A 20,493-nucleotide genomic window follows, 5' to 3' on the forward strand; every position below is an offset into this window, starting at 1 on the left:
TGACAAATGAATAAATTCCACGACATATTCCAAGTCCAATACAGTTCAGGTTCAGCAGTATAAGAAAGACAGGCCCAGACTCACCCTCCCAGAGGAGACAAGAACTCCAGACTGCCAACAAAGCACAAAGTCCTGCATCCAAATGCAGCCAGTCACTTCAGCACATGGAAGAGAACAAATGACCTGGCACCAAATGACTGGAGGCTGTGCAAGATACACTGTGGGGACAGCAGGGCTTGACTGAGAACATATTGTTAGTGTGTGTAGAAAAACAGAAGTGCTGACCTTCCCTCTCTAGACTCTCAAAACAGCCCTGTGCAATCTTTTGTGATGTCCTTGCTATTGTATGGCAGTCAAGATACTAGCCTACAGGCCTGTCTTCTCCATCTGTGCAGCCTCAGGACTCATATTGTGCTCCCAAGACTCATGAGATCAGGTCATATAACATCTGGCTTGAAACTGTGCTTGGCCACGGCTCTAGTTCCCCCATCCCATCTCACCAAGTTGAGGCAGCTCTTAAGAAAACAAAACAAAACAAAACAACAAAAAAGATTTAGGACTACGAATAACTTTTGCGTCCTCAGGCAAGTGGTTCATGCAGCTAAATGTCCTTGCAGTTAAAAACAGTGTTACGTGTAGACCAAAGATGCTTAACTTCAAGTTCAGACCTGCTGGACCTCTGTCTTTGTCTTCTTGATTAAGAATCACTTTACCATTAGAAATATTCATTGGGTTCTTAAGAAAATCTGATGCCCAGTTTCGTTTTATTGTATTTTTGTAGGGGGCAGGTGCTTTACACTGTGGCTTGGAAAAGACTGGTACTTGGTACAAGTTTTGTTGGCGAGATAGAATGACACATCCTGCTGACATACACCACGTTTTCTCAGATGATTTCCAAACATACAAATTGAGCAGTTGGCCACTCTAGGAAAAACAAAATCAAGCAAAGAGAAAATAGGTTCCCTTTAGATATGTGAAACAAAGCCACAGTTAGTCGTCCCTTCCTCTTTCATCTTTCCCAGAACTTTGGTCTTTGTAACAGTCTTCTAGACTTCCCTTCATCTTCCAGATCACAGAGAGCAGAATTTCTTCATATTTACTAAGCAACAAGATTCCAGAAGCAGCCATGACCACTTAAGACAGAAATACTTAACCTGGTATCATTCAGTGATGTGCTTTGGATCTAACTCGTCTCAACAGCAGGAGCCATGAGGTATGGGTAGGAGTGGTGCTATGAAACAAACCTTTTCAAAAGTTTAAGTGTAAGCTATAATAAACAGTAGCTCAAGGCATCTGCTACAACCCATGTAGTGGTCTTTAATCTCAAAAGACTCACAGTTCAGGTGTTAGGTTACTACCAATACGAAGCAGAGATGGTGAGTAAATATAAGCACAGTCAGATATCTTTCCTTACCAAGCCTCTTCATAGCTACTAGCACAACAGAAGTGAATATGGTCACATCACCCTGCGTGGCACGTTGCTGATCCCCTCCTAGTTTGGGATGACGCCAGGCCCAAGCCAGCACTGTACACCATCAGCAGATGAAACTTCTGGAGAGACACCATTTCCAGGATAATGTCATCAGGAAAGGTGAGACTACTCCCACCAGCACCACCATGCTTGGAGTAACCAAGGGACCACCATAACAAACAAGTTTGCAAATAGGGGTACCAGTAACTTCATGGCCTCCTAAGACCACTGTGCTAAGGAATACAATGTGCAGAGGGAATGCTGCAAGCACCTCCTGCTCTCGCACGCAGACTGCACTTTTCAAGGTGACACGTGTAGCTCCAGGCTATCCTTGTTTTGATCCTTAAGAACCGCTCTGTAGAAACTGAAGACCTAAGATGCAGTGCTTTTAGGATATGGAGTAGATATCCCCACACACCCTCAAATCCAAGAGCATTCTCTCCACCCCCTGCAAGGCAGCACAAGAGAAGGCCTTAACATCAGCAGTGGAATTAAAGGCTGCTTTAGGAGTCCCTTCACAAAGCCACTGCTGTTGCTTTTTCACACAAATGCCTGGGAGGGAAAGCAGCCTGACAGATCTCCCACAAACAGCACAGGAACCATTGTGCAGTAACAGCAGATGAGTGAACAAGTTAGTCACAATGAGACAATGGGGAAAGGTGAAGCATGTTTGGACACCAGGTACACAGACAGGCAAAAAAACACAAGGTGGCTGAAAGGAGAGCATGTGCAGAGAGGAGAACTGAATGTGAGCACGGGGTTAGAAGTGTGAGGGAACGTCAAATCAAGGAAGCAAACGTACCATTAGTCGGATGCTTTGCAAACGACACAGAAAATCGTTTTACGGCTGGCATAGACAAGAGCTCTGAGGAAATAAAAACAGATCATCTCAGTTAACAGCCTACCTCTAAGGATCCCCCAGCCTTCATATGCTTGCAACTACCCTTTCAAGTTCACCTTCTGGCTTGACCCCCGTAACACATGCTTCCACTGGCATTACTGTAGCACTCCAGGCATTTTCTGCCCACAGGTTTGACTGAAGCTCTGAGGTTCCTTGGACACTGTCAGCTCTCCACTTTCCTTGCACTGTCCTACCAGTGGCTCCCCTGACCCTATAAACTCCTCAGTCACACTCCTTCCCACCACACTTCCAGCCATCTTGATGGAAAGCCAGGCTCAGTCCAGTGAAAGAGGCAAGTAGGCCATGCTTGCAACTACAAAAGCACATTACCAAGCAATCAGCAGCACTACAGAATACCCTGAAAACCTGGAACCATAGTCCTCAGAATTCACCTCTGCCCAAGGAAAACACGCGGAACCTTCAGAGGAACTGAAAAGCTGTGGCACTGGAAAGAGCAGCTCAAAACATCCTCTTAATGCAAGTTAAACACAGCTATTTGAGAATTTAAAAGCCTAATCAACTAACTAATTAGGGAACAAACAGAACACCCATGAAGGCATGCCTCTGCAGTTCTGTTGCTCAAAGCATTTCGATACGGAAAACGTTTTGGGATACACTTGTCACACTGGTCCTCAGGCTTCTCTTAGAGCCATGGAGCAAATCAGACCAAGGTCTCTTACAGAAATCAAACATCAGAAAGACAGTGAGTGCAAGGATAGGCTCTGTGCATCTAATGGGGCACAAACAGTTGAGTTTTAAAACACACGGATTACTCTCCATATGCTCAAAAAAAACAAAAACCCAAAAGGATGAAAACTTCGGTTTATTCCCACTCTGGGAATTCCTTGGCTATCACAGAATCATTTAGGTTGGAAAAGACTTCTAAGATCACCCAGTCAAACCTTTAACCTAGAACTACCAAGATCACCGTTAAACCATGTCGCTAAGCACTACTTCTACATGGTTTTTTTTTGAAGACCTCCAGGGATGGTGGCTCAACTACTTCCTTGGGCAGTCTGTTCCAATACTTCACAACCCTCTCAGTGAAGAAATTTTTCTTAATATCCAACCCAAACCTCCCCTGGCACAACTAAAGGCCATTTCCTCTTGTATTATCACTTGGTGTCTGGGAGAAGAGACCATTCCCCACCTCGCTATAGCCTCCTTCAAGGTAACTGTAGAGCATGATAAGGTCTCTCCCTGAGCCTCCTTTTCTCTAGGCTGAACAACCCCAGCTCCCTCAGCTGCTACTCATAAGACTTGTTCTCTAGACCCTTCAGCAGCTTCGCTGCCCTTCTCTGGGCACACCCCTCTTGTAGTGAAGGGCCCAAAACTGAACACAGTATTCAAAGTGTGGACTCGCCAGAGCTGAGTAGAGAGGAACAATCACTTCCCTAGCCCTGCTGGCCACACTATTTCTGATACAAGCCAGGATGCTGTTGGCCTCCTTGGCCACCTGAGCACACAGCTCCGCCAGGCAGCTTTCCAGTCACTCTTCCCCCAGCCTATCATGGGAAAGAATGGTCTAGACCACCTGTATGTATGACTTGGTGTGAGAGCCCAGCCAATCATATCTTTTGCTACTATTTAGGAACTGAGGATGTCATTTCTATTTCATGTTTCATGCATCCATTCCACCTAGTCTGTATGCCTATCACTGTACACCAAGGTTAGGGGACTTACCAATTTATGCTGCCACACCCCACGTTGTATTTCTCTATTTACACCAACTGACTTGCCCACATAATATATTTAAAACAACTCTAAAGGTTGCTGCAATTTCTCTTTGCAACGTAATAGCCCTACAAATTGTTTTTTTTTTCCTCTTTAAACTCAACAGTTAGATGGCAAAGCTCCCCTACAAGTGCATCCTCTGAGAAGTGTCTGAGTCCTGGTGCTGCAGTCAGTCAGCTGGTAACCACCTCAATCTTGCCCAGGACACCAGCCCTTTATCAGGACATCAATTTCAATGGTGCTGCAACACAGGCTACGGGACCACTGGCTTCAGACAAACCAACTTCAAAGCATCACCATCAGCGGACCTTCCCTCAACCTGAGCTTGGGACACAACTCTCCACTGAGGTCTTGCTTAACCCTCTTTTCAGTCCCAAGCAAAAAGACATAAGGGCCACTTAAACTTCACTTGAGCAAGTCTTTGATGAAGTGCTATAAGCCATGTATCATATCCTGAAGCATCACAGTCATGAAAAATTGTCAGAGTTCATGCAAAGACATGCTTCAGAATCTGAAGACTTTTTAAAGATTATTAGCCTGACTGCGAAAAAAGCCTTGATACGAGTGCACTCCCGAGAGACTGCAGTAGCTGCTATGTCACTTACTGCAGTCAGTTCTAGTGATGTTTGTTTTAAATGCCGATGTTCATCATTTCATTGGTACTTGTTTGAGCAGAACAAACAGATTAAGGGCTTATTTCACATTCCAAACCACCTTCCCCAGAAGATAAATGTCCTTCTGACTCCTATTTGTTTTTCCAACCAACCCCCCCCAACCTCTTCTTATTATTGCGGCAGGGCACTTGTAGCACAGGGTGCCATAGCACACTATGAAATATGAAAAATGAAATGCACCATCAAGATGAATAATTCTGCATTATGTTAGTCACATATTAGTTAAGTAAGTCTGACTTTTAAGTACTTGAGTGCACAGCTGCATCTAAGCACACAGAAACCTTGTTGCAGAATTTAGGCTAAAGCAGTAGGTGTCTGCTGTGGACCTTGACTGCAAGTAGCCGGTTGCAGGCACAGTCCCACTACACAGCCTATGGAGAAAGGCAGTGCTGCACCAGGACTGAGCAGAATCTGTCCTGTTCCCAGCTGAGCACAGAGCAAGCAGTCTGACAGATTTCCCTGAGAATCAGTACTGCCTTCAGCCCACAATGCTTGCACAGTTGTGGAAGAAAATCAGCCAGAGCCCTAGCTGGCCTTTTCAAGTGGCTTTCTTGGTATCCATATCCGTCTTGTGCCAAACACCATGAGCTTATTCTGGGATCCACAGGTAGCCAGCACTCAGGCTTGTGCAGCAGGGTTTAAAAAATCCTTCCAGTTCATCCTCCTTGCCTCTATCACACAGCCTGTTGTTTGCTAGGGAGCTCCCTAAAGAGGTGAAAAGCAACTAGTGTTTTCTCTTACACTCCGCAAAACAGCACAGAAAGCTGGCGTACCTAATGGTCTCAATACAACAGTATTCAGGGGGTTCCAACAGGTCTGTGCATTGGATAACATCTTTACACCCTGATTTGCTAGGCCATTTTCCTTGCCTCAGAACTGAACAAAAATCCAAATGAATCAATCTCCTGTTTTCCCCGATGCCACAAATTATAACCTTAGTTATCTCCCCAGCTCGTCACATGCGGGTGTTGTGTTCATTGTGATCCCAGTAAGAAAGGCACACAGACACAGCAACAAATAATAGTCCATTCAAATGCTGGGAAACCCGAGTTGTGAAGTACTGGATGGATTTCCAACCAAGGCACAGCACACTGTGCAGACCCCATCCATGGAGAGGCTTGTCCAATGCTGCATAACTCAGTGTTTGCAGTACCTGAAGGGACATATAAGATCATCTGTCCTCTCTCCCTTCCTGTGTTACTTTTGACCAATGGTTTTGGTTGGAAAGGACCCTTAAAGATCTAGTCCAAGCCCCCTGCAATAGACAGGGACATCTTTCACTGTATCAGGTTGCTCAAAGCCCTGTCCAACCTGACTTTGAACACCTCCAGTGATGGGGCATCTGCAGCTTCTCTCAACAACCTGTTCCAGTGTCTCACCACATTAGTTGCAAAAAAGTTCTTCCTTATTAAAAAAAGTCTCTCTCTTTCTTATAAGCATTGTTTATATATTGAAAGGCCACAATCATGTCTCTCCAGAGCCTTCTCTTCTCCAGGCTGAACCACTCCAACTCTCTCAGCCTGTCTTCACAGGAGAGGTGTCCAAACCTCTGATGACTTTCATGGCCCTCCTCTGGACCTGCTCTAACAAGTCCATGTCTTTCTTGTGCTGGGGACCCCAGAACAGTACTCCAGGTAGGGTCTCATGAGGGCAGAATAGAAAGGGATGTCCTGGTTTTGGCTGGGATAGAGATAATTTTCTTCATAGTAGCTCGTATGGTGCCATGTTTTGGATTTGTGACAGAAACAGTCCTGATAACACACCGATTTCATACTTGTTGCTGAGCAGTGCCTACACAGCGTCAGGGTCTTTTCTGTTTCTCACCTGCCCCACCAGCCAGTAGGCTGGGGGTACAGAAGAAGCTGGGAAGGGACACACCAAGACAGCTGACCCCAAGTGTCCAAAGGGATATTCCAAATGATATGCCATCATGTTCGGCAATAAAAGCTGGGAAAAGAAGGAGGAAGGGGGAATGTTTCAAGTTATGCTGTTTGTCTTCCCAAGAAACTGTTACCCATAACGGAGTCCTGCTTTCCTGGAAATGGCTGAACATCTGCCTGTTGATGGGAAGCAGTGAATGAATTATTTATTTTGCTTTGTTTGCGGGCACAGCTTTTGCTTTACCTATTAGACTGTCTTTATCTCAACCCCTGAGCTTTCTCACTTTTACCTTTTCAATTCTTTTGCCCATCTCACTGCAGGGAAGTGAACGTGCAGCTGTGTGGGGCTTGGCTGCCTATTGGGGTTAAACCACAACAGGAGAGAATCACCTCCCTTGACCTTCCGGCCATGCTTCTTTTTATGGATATTGTGGATGCCTCATCCCTGAAAGTGTTCAAGGCCAGGCTGGATGGGGCTTTGGGCAACCTGGTCTAGTGGGAGGTGTCCCTGCCCATAGCAGAGGGAATGGAACTAGATCATAGAATACAAAACCATAGAATGGTTTGGGTTGGAATGGGCCCTTAAAGATCATCTGGTTACAATGATCTTTATGAGGATATGTTTGGCTTTCTGGATAGCAAGTGCACATTGTAGGCTCACGTTCAGTTTTGAATCCATCAGCCTTCCCCAGGTCCTTCTCTGCAGGGCTGCTCTCAATCAATTCATCACCTAATCTGTTCTAATCAATACTTTACAGAGTCTGAACGACCTTCTTACTGGGATCATAAAGAACACTTGCACTAATGCATTACATCCCTACAACTCCTTCAGGATACCTCAGCCTTTTCCTGTGCTCCAATTTCCTTGAAAGTAGAAACAGACTCTCTGCTTCTCAATACATAATGCACTAACTGCAGATCAGTCCTCAGCTGGCAACACCCCTTCATCCATGCACACTGAGCAACATTTATACTAATGGCCCAAATACATTTTACCAGACTGTCTTCCTGAACTATACAGCAGTACAAACTAGTCACAATAACTAGACCTTACAGTCCTTTTGCAGTATTTTGTCCAAGCATCCCACTTACCACAAGCATATCACACCTATTACACTTGCTTTCTGACAGTTCTCTCAGACTCTTCTGTGTGCCCAGCGCACAGATGGGGACTCCAGCACTCATCTTATCCCACCCAGCACATCACACTGCCTTTGGGATGGCCCCATCTTCTGTAGGTTGAGCATTACTGTCGCATGAAAACATTGGCTTAACATCAGGAAGATCACCAAGAAAAGCAAAACGATTTGACGTGCTGGATTTCAGTACCAGGACAAACCTATTTCCTATCCGGACCAATAATCCTTCCTCCACAACAGCAAGCAGTATTAAAATACGAGAGCAAAATCAGACACCAGCACGACCCATACACCAGCATTACCATACATCAGCATAAAACTCCTCACACAATGTCAGCTCCTGTCTTGTCCTAGCAGGGTTCATGTTTTCTTGGGATATGACAAAATGCATTAGGGTAGATGCGGCGAATATACACATTCAACCGTGTCACTCTTCTTAATAGTCTAAGTCTCTGCTTTAGTAGTATCCTGAGACACCAAAGTCCACAAATTAACCTGCTGCACAGAGAACACACATACCGTCTTTGTATGTCAGGCTGCTGGCAAACTTTTTGCCATGGCTGCGTGCGTAGTCCTGGAGGTTGGGGGCACTGGAGGAGCCTCCCAGCACAGTGGTGCTAAACAGGCCGGTGCATTGTGACCCTGGAAAGGCATGGAAGGTGTTAGTATTACATCTCCACCACATGCAACTACAGAAAAGCAGGGTTAGTCGAAGAATGAGGAATAAACTGCCTACTTCACAGGCATCTCAGGAAGAAATTGATGCTGGGGGAGTGCGGGGAGGCAGTAAACCCCATTCTCAATTCACCAGCGACAAATGCACATGAGGTAGGCCCAATACTCAGCTCCAGGAAAGTTCCTAACTCCTTCCAGTGGTTTATTTCCCTCTGGCTCTTCTGTCCTGGTCTAGGAAAAACATCTTGACATCTGCCAGTCAGCAAAACTAAGTATTCATATCAGAAAAGCGAGGATGCAAATCACTGATGTTCATGTCACAGGCCTTTGTTTCTCTGCTCTCCTGTCCTTTCTCTGGAAGATCCTTCTTCTGCAGGGCACTGAGAAGGAGAAAGGGTTGTCTACATCTAATAAATTTCAATGTGTTTAATCTGTTGCTGTGAATGGAGATTAATTGCTCTGTCAAGCAGTAAGGAAAGCAATACGACCAGAGAATTTTCTTTCTCAAGCTGCTGCCCAGATGATATTTCACATCCACTTGGTCATGCTTTGACTCCCGAGTGGGTCCAAGTGTTCCACGATCTACATCCACAAAGCACCAGATGCCCACACAGTGTGGAGATTTGCATAACCTGTGGCAACAAATAAGGTGTTCAAAATGGTCTCAAGCACAGGAGGGCAACCTAAGACCAGTGGCTTTGGAAAGTGCTGGTGTTTGCTTCTGTGAAGTACAGCATTTTTTACAGCAACTTGACTTTATGTGATATTTAAGGAACTGCTGGGCATTAGAAACAGAACTCTTTTGACCAAGGAAAGCAATTGTCCATGAGAAGAAAAAAAAAAAAACTTCTTATGGGCCAGACAAACCACTGATTGTCTATGAATTCTCTGTTAAACTGTCTTAATACTACAGTCTGTACTGAGAATACCAACTACTAAAAAACAACATTACTCCCACTTACATTGCTTCCAGAAACAAGCAGGTTGATCTTGCTCCATCCTGTCTGCCAGGATGAAAAACCTGACATACTGTCTTCTAGCATTTATGTGGAACAATGCAACTGTTACTACTGTTAAAAAGATCCTGCTTATATTGCAAGCAGCTCTTGGTTCTAAAATACAGCACAATTTAAGTTGGAAGGAACCTTTGGAAGCTTCTTTCCCAGTCCCCCTAGCAAGACCAACTTGGATCAGCTTGCTAGGGTTTGTCCAGTCAAGTTTTGCATACCTCCAAGGAAGGAGATTTCACCACCTGTCAAGGCCCCTGTTCCAATATTTGGTGCATTTGTGAAAACTGTGCTCCTCCTAGCTAATTGGAATTTCCCATGCTGCAGCTTCTGCCTGTTGGTTCTCATTCTATCACCATGTGCCTTGGAGAAGAGTCTGTCTCTGTATTCTCTGTAACCTCCCATTTAGGTGGCTGAACAACATTAAGGTCTCCATCCTCCATTCAGCTTCTGACCCAAAGACCGCACAAGCCCAGCTCTCTCAGCTTCTCCTCATCAACTGCACACTCCAGCTCCCACCCACCTCCACTGCCCTGTATTGGACTTACATAAGCCTGCTGTGTCCATGCCCTTCTTGCACTAGGGAGCTCAGGACAGGACAGCAGTACTTCAGACACAGTCTCACAGATGCTGAACAGAGAAGAAAAAACAGCTCCCTCGGCCTGCCTGCTGCAGTCCTGTTAACCCAGCAGAGAAAACAAGCCATTGTCTTCCTCTGGTGGAAGGGTGCACTGCTGCCTAGTGTCCATTTGTTGCCTATGACGATGCCAGCCCTTTTCCTACAAAACTGCTTTTTAGCTGGAGCCTCCGGAGAAAAAAAAAAAAAGAAAAAACAAATCCTGAGCTTTGAGTTATTCCTGTGTAAGCTCAGTCTCAGCTGACATCACCTGCTTCTTGGAACAGTGGAGGATGATAAAGAGTTCTCATATGCACTGAACCTAAGCTACTCCACCATATCACTGCTGATAGCTTTTCCAGCATGACAGACTAGCACGTACATGTCCTTCGACAAACAGGCAAAGAACTCTTGCCTGCAGGGTGACTGATACACAAGTCTTAGAAAATTTTCTCCTAATGCCTTAAAGTGAAGTTCAGTAGTGACTCAGCATGAACTGGAATCTGTCAGAAAGCAAACAAAATTTTGTCAAGTGACAGCCAGCGTGATGTTCAGTCATTCTTCTATGGTTTAAAACAAACAACATCAAAAACAAGACTCATTTACCAGCAAATAAAAATGTAACAGAATATTTTTATCACTTACTATCTTGTGCAATCTTGAGTCAATAATCATTAAGCTAGGAATACCCCAGTGGTTCTGTTCTTCTACAGTAGAAAAAGCACTCTGTACGCACCCTTAAACCTGAATAGAATTTACAAGGATGACTGTGGATGACAGCAATTGTCTATGAATAAACTCTAGGAGTTCACTGTAACCAAAGTAAACAAACAAACACACATCCTAAAAACATAATGGTATACTAGCAAATTGGTTTTAAGATGTAGCAACACTTGCCAGAAACAGCAGTGTGTACTGGATTATTTTTGTATATTTAATTTTCAGATGTCTATTCAATGTTTCAGATGTTTAAAAATGGATATCCCCTGTTTCCCTATGGGAGAGGAAGTCTCAGAACAAGGCTGTCACCCCCACCAGCAATAAACCACCTCTTACTCAAACAGCAAGTAGAGATTTTATCCCATTTCAGTGTTCTTGCAAGTGAAGAAAGGCATTGAAAGATCCCTAGGCTTCTCAAACCAGAAGCATGCACAATACTGCAGACAATCCATAATGATGCACTTGCTCCTGCCCAGAAAAATGAGGCATACTCCAAAGCATCACACTGCAAAGACAAAGCAAGCTGCTGCTCTCCCCTTTTCCAAACAGCCATTTTAAGGCTTCTTTTAAAATACTCTAAAGACAGAATTCTAGCAGGTATGGCAACAGGGCTATTCTAGGAGCTCTGCCCTGCTCCCCTTTCCTGTATGCCTCAACATATAAGGTTATACCAGAAGAGATGCAAATGTTCCCTCAGAGATAAATAGCCAGACACTGACAAGGTCAGGCAACAGGAGAGTAAGCTCAGCTTCAGAAAAGCTCAGAAACAGCGGTAGCATCTGAATGAACCACCTCATAGCACAGCTGCTGAGACAAGTATTAAAGCCAAAGTTCAAGCTCACATGAGTTCTGTATTCTTTCTCCGAGAGAGAGCATTTCAGATCACAAAGGGGGAAGAAATTAGATTTCTACAAAATAAGCAGGAATAATCCTTGAAGAGCTTGACTTTTAAAAGTAAAGAGGCACCATTCTTTTCAACAGTTCTCAGGCTGAGAGAACTTCACAGAAACAGACATCCTAATAACCAGAGATCGTGCAAGCTGGCGTTGCACCACAAGTCTCTTCTGCTCAACCCTTCTTTGCATGCAGCTGCAAGTCTCTACAGACTGAACTGAGTATCCAGCTGTATCTCCTGTCACAGATCTGGTCTCTCAGTTCCTACCCAAAGTTTTGCCTCTGCAGAGCTTCACAGTTGGAAGTGATCAGCAAAGGCTTTCCTGCAAGGCAAGTCAGGCAAGAACCTGGTATTAAACCTGAAGGGATCACATTTTAAATTTTGTTGTCAAGGAAAAGTAGTCCTCTGCAATAGTCCGGTATAGCAGTAGTCTTCTCTATCCCCAAAACAGACATTCCTCAGAAACCTCAAAAATGGTATAATATCTATGCTGTAAAATCTGCTTTCCAGAACACATGCCTCCTGGCACTCAGAAATCCAAACAGCGAAGACAGTTTGCACGTTGCATTTGATGTATTCATTCTTCAAACAGATGTCCTTCATTGAGAGATTGCTATCTTAGAAATTCTCATATTAATTCACATGGATTCACAGATTAACCACAGGTTTCTTCAAGCCTAATCAAGGCAGTCTATTATAGCTTCCTTAATCCTGCAGGTGGTCTGTGAAAGGCAGTAGATATATCACACTCAAAAACCACTATGGCCAAGGTTATTATGCTTTTAAGAAAATAATATGCATCAGCATTACTTCTTAGACTTTTCCAACTGGGTGGAGCTATAGGTTGCAGACTCCATGGATATTTCCTTATTATTCCAAAGAAAATTCAATTAACTTGGCAAGAATTAGTTTCCAAAGAAGCAAATCATTCAAAAGTGACCAAAAAAAAAAAAAAGATTAGGCCTTTCAGAAAACCCTTGGCTGCAGGATGCCCACACAACAGGGAAAAGAACTTGTAAATCAGAACTTCTGCAAGGAAATCTACGGCCATGCCTCAAAGCCAAAATGTAAAAAATGGCTTTAAAGAAAAAGAAAGTGAGCATAACTTGGGCACTTCCACCTCCTGGTGCTTATTAGTCATCTTCAGGATCTAGGTTTCTCAGCTACTTTAAACCTCATGGCACCAAAGACTGCTATTCATCTTCCAAACAGATCTTGCTTTAGCAAGAATATTTCAGGAAAAAATTCCACTATTAACACATAGTTTAGCTGAGGTTGGCAGGGAATGGTATCCTCAAGGACACATGGAGAATACCAACTGCCCCAAAATATTTTCTGCCACTGGCTACCATGCAAAGAACAGCTAACCAGTGGATCCTATCTCAACTGAAGCTGTCAAAACACTGCAGCAGATGACAGAGCTGTTCCATACAAGAGTTCTTTATGAAACAAAGGTAGAAATAAAATAGTCTTACATGAAGAGCAGCTTTGTTTGTAAATTACCGTTCTTCAGAACACAAAGCATACTAGTTCTCACGTGAGATCACCTCTTCCTACTAAGGTTAAAAACGGTATAACAAATGATAGCAACACAGAAGCAGAAGTCCAGTCTCTAAGTACACAGCTTGCTCTGTTGTTTCGTGCTATAAAGGATCACAGGTGCATCTTCTGTTGCTAAAAACTGAAGGAGAAGATCATACACAAAAGGCATTACAATAAGATAGCCTTTATAGCAGTCTAGGCAGTAACACTACAAGAAGAGAGAACACACATACACAGACATACAAGGAACTTAAGCCAGATGTATATGGGAAGGGACAGACAGATGCACGCAAAAATACAGAGGTACAGGTGAGCAGGCTGAGTATAGGTCAAGTACAGTACCTAAGCCACTTTGCTTCATCTCAGAAGACTGCCTTGAGTAAGTGCTGAAGAGGCGATAACCTCCTGATTTGGAAGAAGATTCAGAAAGCACCTGCAAAAAGAGATAGTATAGTTAGTGTCATGCCCTAAGTTACCCACTGATGTCAAAAGCCTTTATACACCCATAAAAAGTAAAGTGTCTCTTCCTTAAAATCACAATTTTCAAGAAGCATACAGGTACTTGTATGCTAAGCTTGTGACAGTGTGTGCTCAATTTTAATTTCAGGTTTGTGTTGGGTTATGGAACAGTATAGATTTCAGAAGTATGAAGGGATTCCTGTACTAAGCTCCTCGTATCCCAAAATTCTTGTTGGAAACACTGGGACATACAGTTCCTTCTTAAGCAGCAGAAAAGTATGTCCCCTTAAATATAGCATGCGCTCACTACAAAGAGCCCCCGCGTACTGCAGACAAAGATTACACCACAAATGACACAGAGATAGAAGACAGCTAACAAACATCTCAAGCCCTAACTTTCTGCTTTCACTGGCTCAGAAAATAGATACACAAAATGCCCATGAAACACCCTGAAGGTGTCAGCTACCTGCTGACTGTGAAGCTAGCCTTATGGCATACAAATAGCCATGAAAGAGAGTAGTAAGATCAATAAAATCGATCTCTGTTGCTTTAGCAGATCAGAGACTGACAGTTCTAAACCCTATGACAGATTAAATACTCTAATAAACCCGCCAGTTAGCAGGGACCTCTGATTTGCACGAGACCACACATAGGAAACAGGAACAAGAAATGGGGAGCTGAACTGTGAGATGCAAAGGCTGGAATCTAAGGGAACGCAAAGATAACAATGTGGCAAGGTGAACAGGTTGTGAGCAATCTGGTGGCTGGAACATGAATGCCTCTACAGAGCATGTATTCTAAATATACTTGTGTTTTTCAAGCATTTCCTTACTTGCTCTTCCTCATCAATTCCCTATTTCTTCAGTGAGGAGTTTGGTAGGTCAGCTTTCAAAAAAATCCCTGTTCAAATTCCATCCCCAAATCAATCCACAGAATCAACTCAAACTCTGGCATGTTAAGAGGAATCTCAGGAAACTAAAACTAGGCAAAAGACCTTCACTAGAAGAACCTAGACAGACCGTTGCACTATTACCTCCATGGACCCTGTCTTCCGGTTCCTGATCAATGGTGATCTTCGCTGAATGCTGATCGGCTCAGAGGGCTGCGGAGACATTTGCTGTGCACGATTTGGATCATCAATGCCCTTCTCTTTGGAGAGGTCCTCCAGGCTGCCTTGGTCTGTTTTTTTGTCCTCATTCTGCAGTAGGAAACACTGACAGCTCCAGGCACTGCTCAGGGCATTTACTCTAGGCTCATATCTCCAGCTCTGCTAAGCTCAGTGAGATATAGCATTCCGCTTTCTCCTTACACAAAGGCTGTCCTGAAAAGCCCACGAAGTTAGGCAGAGAACATAACCCACTTAGAGTCCTCAGGCACAAGACTAAAGGCCAGAGGAGAACATGCTGCTGGAGACCGAACTGCAGCAGGGCCCAGCAGAGCCGCATGGGGTCTGACAGATCCATGCTCACCATGTCCCCAGCATGCAGGCCACAGTGTCACTCTTGTCTAGGACAACGTGCTCACCTCTGCTGATGCAGGCCGAAAGCCAAATCCCGTGGGGACATTTCTGTCTTCCTCACAGCCTTTCACACCAGGGCTGAAATGCAGCTCCACATGGAAACGCTCTTCTGAAGATGGGTCCTGTGAACACAAGTGACAGGGAATAAATAAACGAATAAAAATCAATCCCACTGTCAGCACAGGCCATGATCTGGACTTAGGTCAGCCCACCATGCTGGTGCAGCACGCATCCCAAGCGCATCCTTTTGGAAGAAAGGCAGAAGCAACAAGGAACCACAAACATACTGTCTCTAGGTTTGTCTCATCCAAAAGGACAACCCTTATTAGCACAAAGCTGAGGCATTCAAACTGTTGTTATTTTGTGACAACAGCCACCAGAAGACCAAAACAGCATCAGGCTATATGTATATATACAAACCTAAAGCATAGCCCCTTCTGATCCATTCCTGTTGCAAAATCAGAACTTACTGGCACAGGGAGAGATGGGTTCCCTCCTATAACTTTCGTCAAGTTACTCCAAGATTTAAGTAACTGTCTCTCATATTCAATAAAAACTTATATATATATATAACTTATAAAAAAACATATATATATTTATTTATATATATATATATTTAAAAGGTAGCCAGAGCTTTTACAGGATCTGGCACTAATGAAAACCCCAAGTTTCATCATCTCAATTCACTAACAGACTTACACCACTCAAGATCTCTATTCTACCATTAAAATCCCACATCAGCTCTCTGAATACAAAATTCTAATTCTAAAGCTTACAGAAAAGGACTGCTCCCCTCACCCACTACGACCTCCTGCAGTACAGGTCACCAAACCTGGGATTCAGTACGTACAATTCAGTGTCAAAATTATTTATGGACATCACTGTCACCTTCCATATTCCATCTGTTTTTCTAAGTGATTATCTTAACTTCCTGAAGATATCAGTATATACTTCCCTAACTATATCAGTCTATTTCTGTTCAGTTAAATAAAAGAAGTTTATGAATGTGGGATTTATGGACATTTTCTAGAAATATTCTGAATAAACTGTCAATTATAATTTGATTTTATTTTGTTTTTCTTACTGTTCATTTGTAATTAATAGTAAGAAACACCAAATGATTTTGCTTTAGGACATGCTTTAAAATAGCTAGTATCAATTACGTGAGTTTGGTGTTACCGATCAGGATAGCATTCTGCTTACATGTAACAAACATTAACTGGGTCACTTCCTCTCACCTAAAAATAAAAACCAGCGGTTGTGTAAATGATCCATCCATCATTATTTACAAGGTGAGAGAGCTCAGGTCACAAACTTCCCAGCTGAACACATCTCTCAGGGGACTGTGCCTTGCATCATGGCAGGAAGGATTTTGTCCTACAGCTATATCCCTCACCTTGTTGTTGTCCTCGTAGAGCATGATAACAATCTGGGTCATGTAGTTCAGCTCTGAGATAGCACTCAAATAGTCCATGGCTCTCTTCCACTGCTGGTCTTTGTTCTCCTGATATATACACATAAACAGTCGCATGGAATAAGCAACAGCAGACACCTTGCAGCATTCAGTGAAATGGGTCTGAGAGACTTAGCCTCTCCACAAGGTAACAGCATTGTCAGGACAAAAACATCTTGCTTAACTTGCATGAAGAGAGATGACCTTGCAATGAGGGCAGGATGCTTACAGTAAGGAGCAATTGCATAGAGGGATACTACAGCTACCCATACAATCCACGTGCAGTTCTGAGCACATCCAGATGCAAGCCCCCCTATGCCATGCTGACTGAAGAAAAGCATAACCCACAGCAGTACCCAAACACAGTCATTCTCAGTGTTCTACAGAATGAGTATCTTAGAGAAATCACAGAAAAGCACAAGGAATGAACTGGTAAATAAAGGACTGAGTAAAGCTGCTTGTACACAATGCTGAATGATGTCTACAGAGCCACGCTGGACCCTTGGGCTCCACAAGGCAGGGCAGCCCATCCATAATTGTTTCCTAGCACTGCTAGGGATTGGGCATACCTAAAGTGCCACTCGTGCTGCTGTGGAGTGTCCCACCACCTTGATGGACATGAAATGAACCCCAATGGTACATATGAACTAAGATGCAGCTTAACATTCTTATACTGGCAAGACGGCATCCTCTGACACTTGAGTGGGGAATAAAGCAGCATCTTACAGAGTGAGCAAGTAATACAGAGGTACTTGCATGATGGCTGCCTGCAGATATAGGTAGCTTCCAAAGACATCAGAAATCACACCTGCTAAACAACCCCAAACTCTCAAGGCTTTTGAGAACATCATGCTTAAAAGCAGGTAAATAAATCATAGTCTAAAGCAGAGCTTTTCTCAGGGTCTGCATGATGATTCCTTCAGGAAGTAGATTATGAGAGCACAGGAAGAGGCTGGATTGGATGAGTTAGTCCCCTAAAACTCTGTCATCTGTCCCTCTGGTACAGAACACGCCCTATGCATTTGCAACCCCAAGTCAATTTTTCTGTAAGCAAACTGATTTTCTTGACTTAGAATTGACCAAAAAACACTACATAACAGTGACTGCATAACTTTTTATATAAAGAGCTGAAGGAGGCAGGAAGAAATTCTCTGCATCACCGCTGCCTCATATTGCTATCTTCCTACACAGGCAAGTGGTCTAGACTCATCTAAAATCAACAGGAGAACTTTTGGAGAAAACATGCCTCTGCACAAGTAAGGCAGGCAGTGTCAGGAAAGAGGAAGACCAATCCTCCTACATGCCAGAAAGGCAGGAAGCTGCAACATGCAAACACAGCAGAAATGGAGTAGGCCAGAGGCCACTGATGCACATCATTACTGGGAACACTGCCTAAAGGGGCAACCTACAAACACTGTCTACCTTGGAAAGGGCTACTGAGAAAAAGCGGGGAGGCTTACTCTGTGAGCACTGCTGGAACACTTACATCCAGGAGCCCCCCATAGCGGAAGATGCTGAGCAGAGAGTGCACGTGGCTCTCACTGGTGAAGTATAACCGTGTCCGAACATGGCGACCTGGTGACAAAACTCCTCTTGAGTACCTAAAAAAAACGTTTAGCCCCATGTTACTCACAGTCTGCCAGTGTATTAACATCTATCATACAGCACCATTTCTGTTTACTTAACAAGAAAATCGTACACTGGGAACTGTCAAAGAGACGCAGGAACAGAACAAGCAGAGTGAGCATTAGGCACAGAAGCAGCAAGTTTTGTGGTAGACACACAGACAGGCAGAAGTGCCTACATCAATCTAGCACTTGCCCCTTGCAGAGACAGGAATGAAGGTACCACCATCCAGCTACAATCGGTTTAAGCTTCTTTGGCACCTTGGCTCACTCTCAGCAGTCTCAATGTGCCTTTCCATTTCCCTTCCACTTCAAGGAGCATCAGACAAACCAAAGGACACACCAGGAGGGAGCAGTGTGTGTTCAGTGCCTCCTCACACACCAGTACACTCTTCTGCATGGCTCCCACACGCTGCTCCAAAGCTGGCCCTCCCCACCAATAACAGCATGCAGCACAGTCCTTACAAAGGATGTAGTTTGTTGACAGACTCATCTTCATGGGTTCTCTGTAGGTCCAACTGGATCTTTTTAATGAGAGGAAGACAAAAGCCAATAGCAATCTCCAGTTTCTCCTCCTTATTAATTCCATATTCCTGCAGGAAAACAAAACAAAAAACAAAACAAAAACAAACAAACAAACACACAATAGATATCTTTGAGCCTTTGTTCTTTGCCACATCTTCAGATGAAAGGAGGCTGGACTTCCTCAGTCCTGTCCACAAACAGAACTACAGTTAAGCAAGGCCAGAAAGGGAAACACCACTCAGCAACTTTCTCATTTTTTCCACATATTGAAGAGGGTGACAGAGGACAGAGGCTCCTCCAAGAATCCTAGCCTGCCTGGACACAGCTATCAGTAGACTTTCAACAACTGAGAGAGACAAGTACCCAACAGGGAACTTCCTCTCAGGACAAACACAATTTGATGTATGAACACACATACCCAGATCCGTCACAAGCAGTAATGCAACAACTGCTATTTGCAGTGATAAAACTTGAACAGCTAAGCTGTAAATGGCCAAAGGACCTCTCATCAGGAATAGTGTGGGAAAGCTTAGAAGCCCACTTCTGCCTTACATGGGCCCAAGGCAACTGGACCCTGCTGTTAGAAGCTCATTTCACATAAATGAAAGATTTGTGCCTCAAGTGGGACAGAACAATGGTGAATAAAGAGATCTATTGCAAATGGCCCTCCTTTCCCCTCCCATTTATACATGCAAAAATTTTGTGAGAACTTTGCAAACTCAAAAAGTCCTAGTTTAACAAGGACATTAGATCTACCATAAAAAGCCTTCACTTTAACACAGAAAGCCCTATCCCCAGGTACAATCTTGCGTGTGGAAGATGGGATGTTGTACAGAGCACACACTCAACTTGAAGCTGTGCTACAATGCATTGTGATGAACATGGGAAAGCTGCTGCATCAGCTGTTGATTGCTCTAATGCTGTTAGAATCCTCATCCATGAAGAAAGCACTGCCATATCTTAAGTCATATATGGTTTTGGCATTATACAAACAGTAAGAGAGATACATGAGAAATATCTGTGATACGCTGCTTTAAAAGTTAATGTGCAGGAGATGCAAGAAAAAACAGACAGAGAATAGGTCAGAAAGTGGCACCACAGATATCTTCACACAGGCAGGACAAGCTATACCTGGGGTATGATCACATCTGCCAGGGCTTTAGAGAGTCTGAAGAGCTCAGCTGTGCCTTCCAGTTTCAGTGCACAGTTGTGCTGTACATCATACTTGATGCAGTCATAGATATCGGGGATCTTGCTGATGTCGTAACGGCCATTCTTCATGCGAAAATCTCTCTCCAGCTTACTCCAGCGTTGCAGCATCAGTTCCAAAGTCTCACTGTGGTACAGCTGCAGGTCTAAACAGCAGAGAACACAAAAACGCATTCACATCCTGCCTAATTCCATGTAGATTTCAAGTGACAGCTCCAACTGACTTCTCCCAGCATAGAAGGCATTATGCCACCCACAGGAATCCAAGCCTGGAAAAGCCACTAGACCTGTTGCACTGCATCTTAACCTGCAGCAATAAATTATTTCTGAAAAATCTGAAAAAAGTGAAACTGCTTTCCTTACAGCTTGTCTACCATAGAATGTGTCAGTGTCCCACAGGTGCCTTTATACAGCCTCTGTGCTGTTATAAGGAAAACTCTCAGAGGTCA

General features: G+C 43.8%; 1 protein-coding gene across 15 annotated transcripts in view; it reads right to left on the bottom strand.

Annotated features, from left to right (window-relative positions):
• The window catches only part of PPIP5K1 (diphosphoinositol pentakisphosphate kinase 1), a 52,715-nt gene that overhangs the window by 11,131 nt on the left and 21,091 nt on the right, over positions 1-20,493 (bottom strand). For 10 of the 15 annotated variants that reach the window (XM_067003554.1, XM_067003555.1, XM_048046292.2 and 7 more), the window contains 9 exons: positions 19,967-20,190; positions 18,776-18,903; positions 18,172-18,286; positions 16,629-16,736; positions 15,238-15,354; positions 14,747-14,911; positions 13,597-13,687; positions 8,319-8,441; positions 2,274-2,336 (listed from right to left, as the gene is read on the bottom strand). In XM_067003554.1, coding sequence (XP_066859655.1) covers positions 2,274-2,336; positions 8,319-8,441; positions 13,597-13,687; positions 14,747-14,911; positions 15,238-15,354; positions 16,629-16,736; positions 18,172-18,286; positions 18,776-18,903; positions 19,967-20,190 — 1,134 coding nt within the window. The remainder of the gene's footprint in view (positions 1-2,273; positions 2,337-8,318; positions 8,442-13,596; positions 13,688-14,746; positions 14,912-15,237; positions 15,355-16,628; positions 16,737-18,171; positions 18,287-18,775; positions 18,904-19,966; positions 20,191-20,493) is intronic. The other 5 variants (XM_067003557.1, XM_048046295.2, XM_067003558.1 and 2 more) reach the window with 3 other exon arrangements.

This window comes from Anser cygnoides, chromosome 11 (genome assembly GCF_040182565.1).
Source record: "Anser cygnoides isolate HZ-2024a breed goose chromosome 11, Taihu_goose_T2T_genome, whole genome shotgun sequence".
In the NCBI taxonomy this organism is placed as follows: Eukaryota; Metazoa; Chordata; class Aves; order Anseriformes; family Anatidae; genus Anser; species Anser cygnoides.